Source organism: Balaenoptera physalus, assembly GCF_965194825.1.
Source record: "Balaenoptera physalus genome assembly, chromosome: 1".
NCBI lineage: Eukaryota > Metazoa > Chordata > Mammalia > Artiodactyla > Balaenopteridae > Balaenoptera > Balaenoptera physalus.
The window spans coordinates 178635406-178648803 of record NC_138882.1 but is presented as its reverse complement, the minus strand read 5'-3'; the positions used below and the strand labels follow the sequence as shown (position 1 = coordinate 178648803).

The 13398-nt window shown below is 53.2% G+C and overlaps 1 protein-coding gene across 3 annotated transcripts in view; it reads left to right on the top strand.

Moving 5' to 3' along the window:
• EPHB2 (EPH receptor B2) overlaps positions 1-13398 on the top strand; it is a 184400-nt gene that overhangs the window by 61920 nt on the left and 109082 nt on the right. For all 3 annotated transcript variants that reach the window (XM_082448782.1, XM_082448780.1, XM_082448781.1), the window contains exons 2-3: positions 2976-3040; positions 6295-6979. In XM_082448782.1, coding sequence (XP_082304908.1) covers positions 2976-3040; positions 6295-6979 — 750 coding nt within the window. The remainder of the gene's footprint in view (positions 1-2975; positions 3041-6294; positions 6980-13398) is intronic.

Sequence of the window (13398 nt, the reverse complement as noted above, 5' to 3'; positions counted from 1 at the left end):
TGGTCTGGGGTGTGGCGGGAGCTGCTTGGACTCGCCTTCACTTGCAGGGGTCACCTAATGAGCCCAAAGGAAACGGTGGGTGTGTGCAGGCACTGGGTCGGCCAAAAAGCACCACACTCAGTCTAAGAAAGAATAGCTGCCACTTATTGATGATCTGCTTTGCGCTGGGCTGCAAGCTAATAGACCTCCCGTCTCCTTGCGTCCTCCTGTCCGCCCTCGGAGGGTATTATGGCCATTCTCCAGGTGAGGAAACTGAGGCTTAGAAAGGTTGCCTGTCCAAGGTTACAAGGCAAGTGAGTGGCAGAGCGAGTATTGGAATTGAAGTCTGACCTCCCGACCCCAGTTGATCTGCTCTGCTTAGCTGCCTCTTTTGCAGAGGGTGGAGGGAGGTGTCGACATGGAAAGGCAAAAGGCCAAGGGGAAGTTGTAGGGAGAGCACCCCGGGGTTCCCTCCTGCCACGGCCCCAGGGGTAACAGCTTTCCCAGAGGCAGCCTTCAAGGCAGAGCCCAGGACCAGCTTGGTGAGAAGGAAGCCCAGGAGGTGCCGGCCTTCTGTGTCCTTCCCAGGGGACATGCAAGCTGGACCCTCCTCTTAGCCCCTTCTTGCTGTGAACCAGCCTGCGCATGGACTTCCTGTCCTTCTGAGATCCTCCCCTTGCTGGTTCCAGATGTGGTAGGAGGCTGAGGGGAGGGGGCAGTGGAACCCCCAAGCCTGAGCTCCCTGGGAGCCCAGAGTTTGAGGACCAGCCTTTAGTGTGTGACTTTTGGCAAGTCATTTGCCCACTCTGGGCCTGAGTTTCCACCCAGGCGATGAGGATGTCAGTTCACAGGCCCTCCTCTGGGCTGTGGAATCCTCTAGTGCTTGGCCTCTGGGTCAGCCCAAGAATCCAGCCAAGGGGTGGGGCCACCTGCTTGGCGGCTTGCCTCCCCCGCCCGACCCCTTTCTGGTCCCAAGCAGAGCCTCCTCTCTCCCTTGTTCCACACGGCTCCCAGCAGCTGTTCCTCGGGCCCAGGCAGAGAGCCCGGCTTGGCGCGTCTCTGGCTGAGGCCGATGAGAGAAAACAGGTTAAAAGTTCAGCCCTTGTTCTCTCCAGGAGGAAAAATCTGTAGCATTCGGAGTGTGAAAAGGAACCCTTTTTTTCAGCTCCAAAGCAGCACAATACAACTTCCCTCCAATTTGCCATCAGAAGGATGCCCTTGGCACTGGACTCCACTGTCCCTGGCACCCTCCTCCCCCCTCACCAGCCCCCAGTGCAAAGGGACACAGTGACCGCAAACACAAGCCACAGGCGGTCATGAGGACACTGCCACATCCTCTCTTGTCAGCTCACAGGTCTGACTGGGGTCACCTCTGGCTAAATGCTTCCTTCTATCCCACCCTCCCATCCATACCTCCCCTGCCCTAGTTCAAGACCTTGTTACTCCCATTTCGACCTTCACAGAGACCTGGACACTGTGCACCCTGCCCCCACTCTCTCTGCCCGAGTTCATCTAACCCAGGCCATCAAACTAAGTGTCTAGAAGTTTATAGGGTAGGAAGCAGGAGACCCTCACCTCCCACTCTGCCACCAACTCCTGTGTGATCTTTGGGAAGTCTCTTTCCCTCTCTGTGCCTCAGTTGCCCTATTTCTAAAATGAGGCAGTTAGGCTAGACCAGGGATAGCATCTCAAACGGTGGGTGTTAGTTTCCTGGAGGACTGTGGTGAGAAGCGTTGTGTAGCCACAGAGTGTGGGGATTGATTAGTGATGTGTTCTGGGCGCAGAATTGGAGCATAGCAGCGAGCATGCCTCCACTCACTCTCGCTGATCTAGGTGGTGTGGAAGGTCCAGCTGTGATCCTCTAGATCTCTCCGCCTACCCTCTCACAACTATTTGTATTCATACCCCGTCTCCACTACCAGACTGTGAACTGCTCCATGGTAGGGCTTTGCTATTCACCGTTTTTTCCCTCAGGGTACCCAGTACAGTGCTTGGTACAGAATGGGCATCAGGATATATCTGTTGATTGAATACTTGAGCAATTTAAATCTTCTCAGTGCGTTGCAGTTCAGTTCAAAAAGTATTTTGAATCCCCTGTGGCAGGAAAGGGGTAGAGGGAGGGGTGCTGAGCCTGATCTGGGGGTGATTGGGGATCTCTCTGGCCCTGTGGGTCTCCTTTGTCATTGGCTGTATGGTTCCTTTCCTCCAGCTGCTGGAATAAGGGGAGGCAAGTGGGGCCTGGCTGGTTCAGAAGCTGATCTGAGTTTCCTGAACCCCCAGAGGGCAGGTGATGGTCTGGCCCCACTGGACACAGTGCTCACCCCTTAACACCCCTCCATCCCCAGGGCCCTATCCTAGGGGCAGAGTTGGCTGAGCCCTAGGGGAGGGGGCCCAGGGATGAGGACACAATGGAGAACCCCAAGTTCCTGGAAAAGAGGGAAAGGTATCCCTCACAGGAGGTGTGGGCCAGAGGGCCAACGTGGGATAACTGATGCGGCTTGGCTGGGACCCAAGGGAGGCCCCTGTAAGGCCAACATTCCAGTTTCTGAGAATTTGATGCAAGTGGAAAAGCAAACAGAACCCTAAGTCTGAAGTTAAAATTTGAGATTTCCTGAGGACTCTCTGAAGCCCATCCAGGAGACCCCAGATTAAGACCCTTCCCTACCAGTAAAGGAGCAAAGGGGCAATACCTAGGTTGGAGGGATGTGATTGGCTAAGAGGGTGGGGCATGACCATGTGTGAAAGGGCTGGAGTTGGACCTTAAGGGGTGGAGTCTAGAGGAATAGAATCAGATGATTGGCTGGAGTGTGTGAGTGGGTGGGATTATGGAGTGAGAGGCAGGACCTAAAGGGAGGGTAGTCTATAGGGTTCGATCCAGATGATTGTTTGGAGCAATGGAAGTAGCGCTCTGTAGAGAAGGCCCTCAGGAAGTAGGTTGTTGGTGATTGACGGTGCTTCATAGGCAGCTCAGTGATGACTCTTTGCTGTCTCCACAGAAACGCTGATGGACTCAACCACAGCGACGGCGGAGCTGGGCTGGATTGTGCATCCTCCATCAGGGGTGAGTCAGTGGTCCTCAAACCCTGCCTGGTCTCCCAGGATACCTCGGGTTCTGCTGCGGGGCCCAGATGCCCCGCCTCCCCAACCCCGCCGAATTCCAGCCCCTTCCCCTCCTTTAGGTCCCAGGACCTGGCCTCTCATTGCCCCACCCTGCTGGTCCCCTACCATTGATGGAGTGCTAGTTACCATGACAACATGCTGGATGCTTTCAGACTTTATCCCATAGAATTCTAAACGGGAGGCTGAGGGAATTCCCTGGCGGTCCATTGGTTAGGACTCCGCGCTTCCACTGCCGAGGGCCTGGGTTTGATCCCTGGTTGGGAAACTAAGATCCCACAAGCCACACAGCGCGGCCAAAAAATAACAAATAAATAAATAAATAAAAGCGAGGCTGAGAAGTGGTACACACACTACCCCCATTTTATAGATGAGGAGGTGAATTGTCATTTCCTGAGCACCCACTGTGTGTCGTACTATATCAAAGCACCTTTACATACATCATCTCCAGTCCTATGAGGAGGAATCCCCTCCATTTTACAGGTGCGGAAACTGAGGCTCGGAGAGCTATAGCCACCTGCCAGGGACCCTATGGCTAGTAAGTGATGAGGGCTCAGGTTTGCATCCAGGGCTGTGACCGAGTCTTCTGGGTCCCTTTTCTGGGTCCCCGTAACACTAGGCTCCCCCTTCCTGAGCTCCTACCATCACACTGCCTTGGGTCCAGTGGTCTGAGCCCATGGAGGCTGTGAGCTTCCCAAGAACAAGATCAGGCACAATTTGAGATTCCTCTTTCTTGCCACAACAACCAGCCCAGCAGTTACATACAGACTGTGGGGTCAGACACTCCTGAAATTCTGTCCCAATGCTGCCACTCACCAGCTGTGTGATTTTGGGCCAGTTCCTTAACCTGTCTGAGCTTTAGTTTCCTCATCTATAAAACGGTGATAATAATGTCTTCCTCATAGGACTGTTGTGAGGTTCTCCTGCCAAGTGTCTAGCACGGTGCCTGACGTAGAGTGGGCTCCCAGTGACAGGTAGCTATAGTAACTGTCACCGTCATCATTGTCAGTTCTAGTATCATTCCCTCCTCATCCCCCTGGTCTCTGGGGAGGGCTCTGGGCTCCCACAGCCCATCCCTTCCCTTCCCCCCATCCCAGCTCCTCCGCTGGGACTCAGCTGCTGCCCCAAGGAGCTGCATCCCCCCACCCCCCTCAGGTCTGTGCTCTCAATAGGCAGGGCCCCAGGGTCAGGCCTCTTTCTGTGGCTCTTTCTTGTCACCAATTTTCCATCTGTGAAGGCGGCTGGGCGCACATCCCCACCCTGTCAGTAATGAGGCCAGGCTGGGCTGCAGGGCCCCCGGACGCAATTATTTGGGGTGTTTAGGCTGCAGGGCCTCTGCATGTTAATTAGAGAGAGGGGAGAAAGGCAGAGTGCTCTAATTAAGTGCTCTAATTAAGTTCTGAAGAAGAGCAGTGATTGAAACAAGGGGCTGACTTTGTCACATGGTGCCACCAAAAAAAAAAAAATTAAATGCAACGTAGGGAGCTTCAGAGCCGCCATTGAAGGAGCGGCTGGGCCAGCTCAGCCTTCCCCACGCACACTTGCCCTTCACAGCATCAGCCCTCCCTGGGCTGGCAAACACCACCCCGCCCTGTGCAGACTTGGCCCGGAGAATGTGAGGGAGGCAAAAGGACAAAGAACACCCACTTGAGAGTGACACCTCTCCCACCACTTGCCCCCGCCCCCCCGAAGTCACATTTGGCAGTTGGGGAAATAGAGGCCCAGAGAGGGGCAGAGACTTGCCTAAGGCCACACATCGAGTTAGCAGAGCTGGGACAAAACCCAGGACTCCTGGGCCACTGTTGGGTCCTCATGTTTCAAGACAGTGTGGACAAGCATGGGTCTGGGTCTGGGTCTGGGTCTGTGTCTGTGTGACCTGGGTCAGGTGACCTCACTTCTCTGGTCTCTACTCCCTCATCTAAAGTAGAAATAACCCTACTTACCACATGTGATAATCATGACAAAGAAATGAGATCCTGTTACAGCACCCACCCTTGGCCCAGCATAGGTGAGTGGGGTTCACTCTGCTGTTGGGTCTACCCCAGACGAAGCCAGCCCAACACCAAGGGGGGCACAGGAGAAGGAGGGGATGGGTGGCTGATCTCAACAAGCTCTCAGTCCCACTGGGGAGACCAGACCAAGAGGGCCGGGAGTGCCCGGCACTTGTCCAGGCAGGTTGTCCCCGAGGGCCCGAGGGAGAGTCGGTGAATGCGAACACTGCAGCTGGAGGGAGAGCCCGCGGCAAGAGGTTCCAGAGGATGGACAGAGAGACGAAAGGTGCTCGAGGGGTCACAAAAGTGTGAACAAAGGCTCAGCCTGCGAGTGAGCTTGGCCTGTGAGCGTCTGTGGAGGGAACACGGCCTGTGCCCTTCCATTTCCAACTTTCCATGGCCCTGCCCAGCCCCTTCCAGCAGTGGGGCTTGGGAACTCGCAGCTGGGTGAGAGCCCAGGCTGGGGCCCAGTGAAGTGCCGAAGTGCGGACCCCAGGCGGGAAGGCGGGAAGGCGGGAAGGTGTCCCTCCAGGCACTGTCTCAGCCACTTAAGGCCCCAGAGCAGAGCTGCTCTCATGGGGAAAGGCCTTGTCTTCCTGTTATGGGGGTGAGGGCTCTTCTTCCATTGGACTGGGAATCCCCAAGGGCAAGGACTGTGTCTCCCTGGTCAGACAGGGAGCTCCCGGCAGGCAGAAGTCCTGTGTCCCCCATCAGACTGCTAGCTCCCCAAGCACAAGCTCTGTCTGCTTTCAGACACAGTGGGCCTCTCCCTGGTTTCCCTTCCAAGTGGGAGCTTCCCAGGAACAGGGGCCACGTCTTCTTTATCAGATTAGTTACCCCTGGGGGTAAGGGTCACATCTCCCACGTTGACTAGGGCAATACCAAGAGCAGGGCGTGTGCCCTTCCCATCAGATTGGCGTGTCTCCCTCGTAGACTGGGGGATTCCTCAGAGCCAAGGCTATGTCTCCCCCTCAGCTTAGAGTTCTCTGATGGTAAGCATCGTGTCTCCATCATCAGACTGGAAGATCCCTTAGGTAGGGTCTGTGCCTCCCCCATTAGACTAGGAGGCCCCTGGTGGTAGGTGTCCTGTCTACCCCCATCAGACTGGAGGATTCCCTAGGGAAGAGTCTGTGCCTCCCCTGTTAGACAGGGTGTTCCCTGGGGCTAAGCCCCTACCTCCCCCACCTGACTAGCATTTCACCCGCAGTGGGAAGAGGTGAGTGGCTACGATGAGAACATGAACACGATCCGCACGTACCAGGTGTGCAATGTGTTTGAATCGAGCCAGAACAACTGGCTACGGACCAAGTTCATCCGGCGCCGTGGCGCCCATCGCATCCACGTAGAGATGAAGTTCTCGGTGCGTGACTGCAGCAGCATCCCCAGCGTGCCTGGCTCCTGCAAAGAGACCTTCAATCTCTATTACTATGAGGCCGATTTCGACTCGGCCACCAAGACCTTCCCCAACTGGATGGAGAACCCGTGGGTGAAGGTGGACACCATTGCCGCCGACGAGAGCTTCTCCCAGGTGGACCTTGGTGGCCGGGTCATGAAGATCAACACCGAGGTGCGGAGCTTCGGGCCCGTGTCCCGCAGTGGCTTCTACCTGGCCTTCCAGGACTATGGCGGCTGCATGTCTCTCATCGCCGTGCGCGTCTTCTACCGCAAGTGCCCCCGCATCATCCAGAACGGCGCCATCTTCCAGGAGACTCTGTCAGGGGCTGAGAGCACATCGCTGGTGGCTGCCCGGGGTAGCTGCATCGCCAACGCGGAGGAGGTGGACGTGCCCATCAAGCTCTACTGTAACGGGGACGGCGAGTGGCTGGTGCCCATCGGGCGCTGCATGTGCAAAGCGGGCTTCGAGGCCGTGGAGAATGGCACTGTTTGCCGAGGTAAGGGCCACGGCGGGGCAGGTGCCCCTGCAAGTGTGTGGAGTTGGTGTTGGCTGCAGACTTGAACCTGGCAGCTGGGAGGGCAGGCTGGTGAGCACAGAGGCCTGGAGCTGACCGTGAGGCCCTCTGTGGCCAGGGTTTCCAAATCTACAGCCGTCGTTCAGCTTCTTAGAGGGAGGCATTAAACAGCACTTCTTGAATGGTGGTATGTGTACGTACTACAGGGGGTATGCAGGCTGATTTTAGTTGAGGATAAATGTTTCTCATTTTAATTATTATGTAATGATGGCAGGTGGTACTTTATTTCTTCATTTACAAAAATGATATGGTTTCCTTTTTAAGAAAATGTGTAAGTCATAGTAAATAACATTTATAAGAGAACCTTCATTGCGCTTTTGCTGTATCAGTCAGTATAGGCCAGGCCACGCTGAAGTGACAAAACAATAAGAGTTTATTTCTCACTTAATGCTACACTGTGAGTCAGCTTGGGATTCCTCCCCCTGGGAGCCAAGCAGATGGAGGAGCCACCATTTGGAATGTCGTGATCACCAGGGCAGAAGGAAGGAGCAAGTGTGACAGATTGTATATGGGATCCAAATCTTCCCCCCCGGAATGGCTCAGACATCACTCCTATGCACGTTTCAATGGCCAAGGCAAGTGATGTGGTTACTTCCAATTCAAAGAGATGGAGAAGTGCAGCTCCACTGTGAGCCAGCCCTCCTGATTACCATTTTTACTGTGTGCTGAGCACTTTACATGTCTAACTCATTTAATCCTCACAAGAACCCTATGAAGGAAAGTGCCATTTTATAGGAAGAAATCACAGCTCCTACACAGTTCATACAGTGAATAAGTGGAGGTAGCACAGAATCTTACCCAGGTAATGTAATTCCAAACTACCCTCTTAACCACTGTGCCCCTTAAGTTAATTTAAAGAAAAATATTAAGTAAACAGTAGTACAGGTAGTATTTGATTATGGCCAAGAGTCACAAAGGTGCTGTGTAAACATAAGAAGTTGTACGAGGTACTGCATGGTGGTGAGAAGGCTGTGAAGGTAGACAGACCTGGGTTCAAATTCCAGCCCTGCCAGTTACTAGTTGGACGTCCTGATCCGAGTTGTGGAACCCTCTTTCATAGGGTAGTTGTGAGGATTCAAGACCTTAAGACATGTAAAGCGCTTTTGATGGCTTCTAGTATACAGTAAGAGGTTAATAAATGTTAACTAAATGAGATGCTACATATAAAGCCCAGCGTGGCACAGGTTCTCTGCAGTGTGAGCTATGGTGGTGATGGTGGTGACATAGGAGACTTGAAGCCTGCTTGTGCCACTTCCTCTTGCCTTCCCAATTGGAATTGGGTCCTGCGGTAGTTCCACATGCCAGGCTACGAGTTTGGACCTTTTCCAGGGGCCTCGAAGAGCCACTTAAAGTTTAGCCCAGGGTAATTGCAATGATCCTCACCTTTATGAAATTTTGTCGCATCCGCCATCTCCATGGCTCCTCCCTCCAGCCCTCTGAGGCAGCATTTTAAGGGTCCTGGGAGGACAAGTGGGTGTATAAGAGACAGGAGCAGTGGCCTGTGGGGAAGCTGCAGCAGTGATCTCAGGTGATGATGGCTGCGTGGATTGGGCGTCCACAGTGCTGGGGAAGAGGAGGGGTGCGGTCAAGGGATGTTTTGGCAGTGAATCAGATGAGATGTGGAGACAGATTGGAAAGGGAGGAGGGAGAGGAATCAGAGGGAACCAGGAATTCCAGCTTACAGGGCTGTGATGGTCTTGGAAAAGAAATGGGGACATTGGGAGAAAAGGCTGGTTTCTTAGGGAAGACAACAAATCTGGTTTCCTATACTTGAGTGTGAAAGTGCACAGCCCTGGGACATGGCAGGGGTGAGACAGGCCATGGGGAACAGAATCAGTCACTCATTGCTTATTGGTTATTCACTCATCAAACCTTCCCTGTACCTCCTCTGTGTCAGACCTTGTGCTAAGCACCAGGTAAGACAGAAGAGAGTCCAACTATGGCCTTGCCTTCTAGGAGCTCACAGTCTAGCAGAGGAGACTGACTGTAAATGAACAAGGGTGGGAATGCATTAGACTTGTTTTAATAGGAACTGCTCAGGCTGAGGTGGGCACAGAAAAAGGGAAGGCTTCACAGAGGAGGTGACATTGGAGCTGAGTCTTGGGAGAGGTGTACATTAACCAGGTGGCCCAGTCCTTCTGGAGGTTGGATCAGCATCAGCAGAGACCTGGGGACATGAATCAGTGTGCCTCATTAGGGGGACTGGTCAATTGTTTGGTGTGGCTGTGGCTAAGGGTGCAAGGAGAGATGTAAGAAGAACCGTGGCTGGAGTGGTGCCCAGATGAAAAGGTGTATTAGTTATCTTTTGCTGCATAACAAGTTAGCCCAAAATTTAGCAGCTTAGGACAACAAGCATGTATGTATGTATGTATGTATTTATTTATTTATTTATTTATTTATGTATTTATGTATTTATGGCTGCGTTGGGTCTTCGTTGCTGCACGAGGGCTTTCTCTAGTTGTGGCGAGCAGGGGCTACTCTTCGTTGCAGTACGCGGGCTTCTCATTGCGGTGGCTTCTCTTGTGGAGCACGGGCTTCAGCAGTGAACAGCAAGCATTTATTATCTCGGTTTCTTAGAGTCAGGAACCAGGCACGGCTTAGATGGGTGCCTTTGGCTCAAGGTCTCTCCTGAGGTTGCAAGCAGGCTGTCGGCTGGGGCTGCAGTTTCATCTGAAGGCTTGACCAGGGAGGGATCTGCTTCCACGTTCCCTCGTGGGGTTGTTTGCGGGCCTCAGTCCCTCCCACGTGGGCCTCTCCCACGTGCAGTGGCTTCCCCCGAGCACATGATCCGACAGAGGGAGCGTAAAAGAGGGAGCACCCAAGACAGGAGCCACAGTCCTTTCTCATCTCATCTCAGAAGTGACTTCTCATTACTTCTGCTGTGTTCTCCTCATTAGAAGTGAGTCACCAGGGCTTCCCTGGCGGCGCAGTGGTTGAGAGTCTGCCTGCCAGTGCGGGGGACACGGCTTCGAGCCCTGGTCTGGGAGGATCCCACATGCCGCGGAGCAACTGGGCCCGTGAGCCACGACTACTGAGCCTGCGCGTCCGGAGCCTGTGCTCCGCGACAAGAGAGGCCGCGACAGTGAGAGGCCCGCGCACCGCGATGAAGAGCGGCCCCCGCTCGCCGCAACTAGAGAAAGCCCTCGCACAGAAACGAAGACCCAACACAGCCAAAAATATAAATAATAAATAAATTTGGGAAAAAAAAAAAAAAAAAGTGAGTCACCAAATTCAGTCCATGCTCCAGGGGAGGGAATTACACAGGGTGTAAATGCCAGGAGGTGGGGGTCCCTGGGGCCATGACAGAGGTGGCCTGTCACAGGATCAGAGTCTGAGCGGCTTCTTGCAAGGGGTGGGAGTTCGAGGTAATGCTGGGGCAGAGTGTGTCCAGCGCTGGCTTCCCCCCTCCCACCAACCCCCGGACGAGGCCCAGCCCAGCCCAGCCGGCTACTGGATGTCAGTGGAGGCCAGTCAAGGTGTGATTAATGAGCTCAGGGAGCCAGAAGGACACCAGCTGCTGCTGTGGCATGTGTGCAGCCACCCAGATGTGGGGCTGCTTCAGCCCAAGTCCCACAGGCACTGGCCCCGCCAGTCCAGGACGTGTAGGAATGATGATTATTGCTCACATCTGGGTGGTTGGCAAAGTGCTTTCCCCATCTCCAGCTCAGGGATTCTCAGCCTTTACTATGCCTCAGGATCCGCTGGGAAGTTTATTAAAATGCAGATTCCTGGGTCTGGTGCAGACCTCTTCCCCAGGTCTGGTTCTGTGCCTCTGAGGTAGGGCCAAGAATCAGCATTTTTAAACAAGCAGCACTGATGCTCCTATAACAGGACTATTAGCTCAGACACACAATGTGTTAACACATCCTTGGCCAGACCAAGCAGGACTCAAGGCCAGCCCCACCACCACCCCAGGGAGCATCCACCCTAAAGGGTGGGAGGGGACGTTAGCGGAATCTCTGGGAGGGTGTGGTTTGGAAAGATCCATTTAATATTGAAACATAACATGATGGGTAAAGAATCCATTGCTTTCTCAGAGAAGTACAAATTAGAGAAAACTTGACGGTGGGGGCGGCAGGGGGGAGTAGGTGAGTCCTCGTGGGGAATGGCGGCGATCCCAGGGGCGGGCAGTGGTGACTGGGTGTTCCCAGTGCACTGAGTGGTTCGTGAAACTATGGACTAAACTGACTCAATCAGACCAACTTCCTCTAGTGCCTGTTTGTTGTGTGCAGGGCACAGTGGGGAGGGGAGGGGCTCGGAAAAGCCAATTAACCCCTCAACAAGCATGTATTGGGTACCCCCTGTGTGCCATTTAGCCCTCTAACAGATATTGATTGAGTTCCTTCTCTGAGCTAGGCACATGCCAGTGCTAGGGAACACAGATGTGAACAAGAGGGACACATTCACTGCCCTCCCAGAGTTTTGGTCTGGGTGGGTGGATGGGGGAAGATGGAGGAAATAAAGTTAATAAACAAATAAAATAGTTACAAACTGTGAGGAGTGAAAAGAAAAATATAGGGTACAATAAAAGAGATCAAAAGGAGGATCTGCTTTAGCCAGGTGGTTCAGGGAAGGCTTCTTGGAAGAGGTGTCATTTGAGCTGACTGAGGCTGTCCTGGGATGGCTGGAGGAGAGCGCCTGAGAGTCACGGTTTGTGGCTTCAAGTGTCTCCTGGGCAAGCAGAGCATTCAGACACAAGGGAACAAGGCAGAGCATGGTCCTTCCAGAAATGAAGTCTATCCAGGCAAAGTACTTTGAGAATATGAAGAAGAAGGCATCTTTTCCGACTGGGCATCTGGGAGGGCTTCAAGGAGGAGGTGGCATTTGAATTGGGCCTTGAAGAGTGAGTGGGATGTGGATGGGTGAAGGGAGGGGAGGAATTGTAGGTCGAGAAACCGCATGAATAAAGGCCCGAGGTGTGACAGTATAGGGCACGTTTGGTGGGTGTCCAGGGCCCTAGTGGGTGCAGGGCTGGGGCACGACTTTCTCCTCTTCATTCATCTAGTCATGGTTCATTGAGTGCCTAATCTGGGCCTGCACTGGCCCCACAGACACCAGGTGGGAGACTCCTGGGACTTCCTTCAGAAGAACTCCGCCCCCTTCCCCTACCCCAGTCCCCAGCCTCCGCAGGATCACAGTTCCCACTGGGGCTTGCCACCGGCTGATTTGCTGGTGGGGGTCGGGGGGAGGGGCAGGAGAGTGGCCTTGGAATTCCTCCTCTGCAGCAGCTGCTCCCACCCAAGCCCTGAGTCTGTTTGCCTGACTCTTTCCAGATGTTTATGGGATTGATTGTGAATGTGTCCCTGCCTCAGTTTCTCCAAGTTTGTCTCCGTATCCCTATTCCCATTGGTCTCTCCTTCCCTAATGAAGCCCCTACTTGCTACTCCCTGCCCATCAGTGGGAGCCCCCAGCCCAGCAACCGCTGGGGACCCTGCCCTCCTCTCTCCCCATGGCAGACGTGCATCTATAATGGATCCAGAGGCAGTTCCACAGTGAGCGTGATTGCCGTGATGCTATTGGGGTGTAATGGGATTTTTAATGTTTAGCTTGGACAGGGAGAGGGACTGCGAGCCAGCGGGTTAGGGGGGTGAGGGGGTGGGAGGTGCTTGCACACACATGTTGATCCGCTGGCTCCAACTCAGACTTCCCAGTTCCCAGCTGCCGGGCTTCTCCTCCCAGCCTCTCCCTCTCCTCCCCCTGCCCTGCTTGGCAGCCCCTAGCCCTGCTCTCTCCCCCACCCATGGCCTCTCCTTGACCTTGGCCATGGAGACCTGTTTCTTCAAACCCCAGCCCTGCCACTTGCTAGCTGTGTGACCTTGGGCAAGCAGTGGACCTTCTCCTGGTCTTTGTTTTCTCATCTGCAAAGCAGAGTAAACAGATGCACTGCTGTGCAGAGTAAATGAGAAAATACCTAGAAAAGTGTTAGAAAAATAAGGACTTTTACAAACACTGTCTTTTGCCTGTGGACTTTTTTTTTTTTTCTCCTAATGAGCTTTTTTATTTTGAGGAAAAAATAACTTTTCCTTATCACAAAAGCAATACAGGTTATTTGTAGAATCTTTAGAAATTACTGATAAGCCAAAAGGAGAAAATTAAAATCACACAGAGAGTAACCACTGTTAACAGACTGGTGTGGATCCTTCTAGGTGTATTTATATGTATTTAAGCATATTGATTTTTTTTTAAAAGAAAAAACAGATTCCTTCTGAGAATACATGAGGATTTTTGACTTATTAATATTTTGTGGGCATTTTTCCATGTCCTGTTGGATCATCATTTGGGAAGGCTCTTAGAATTCCATAATAGATAGATGTACCATGATTTATTTACCAGTTCTCTAG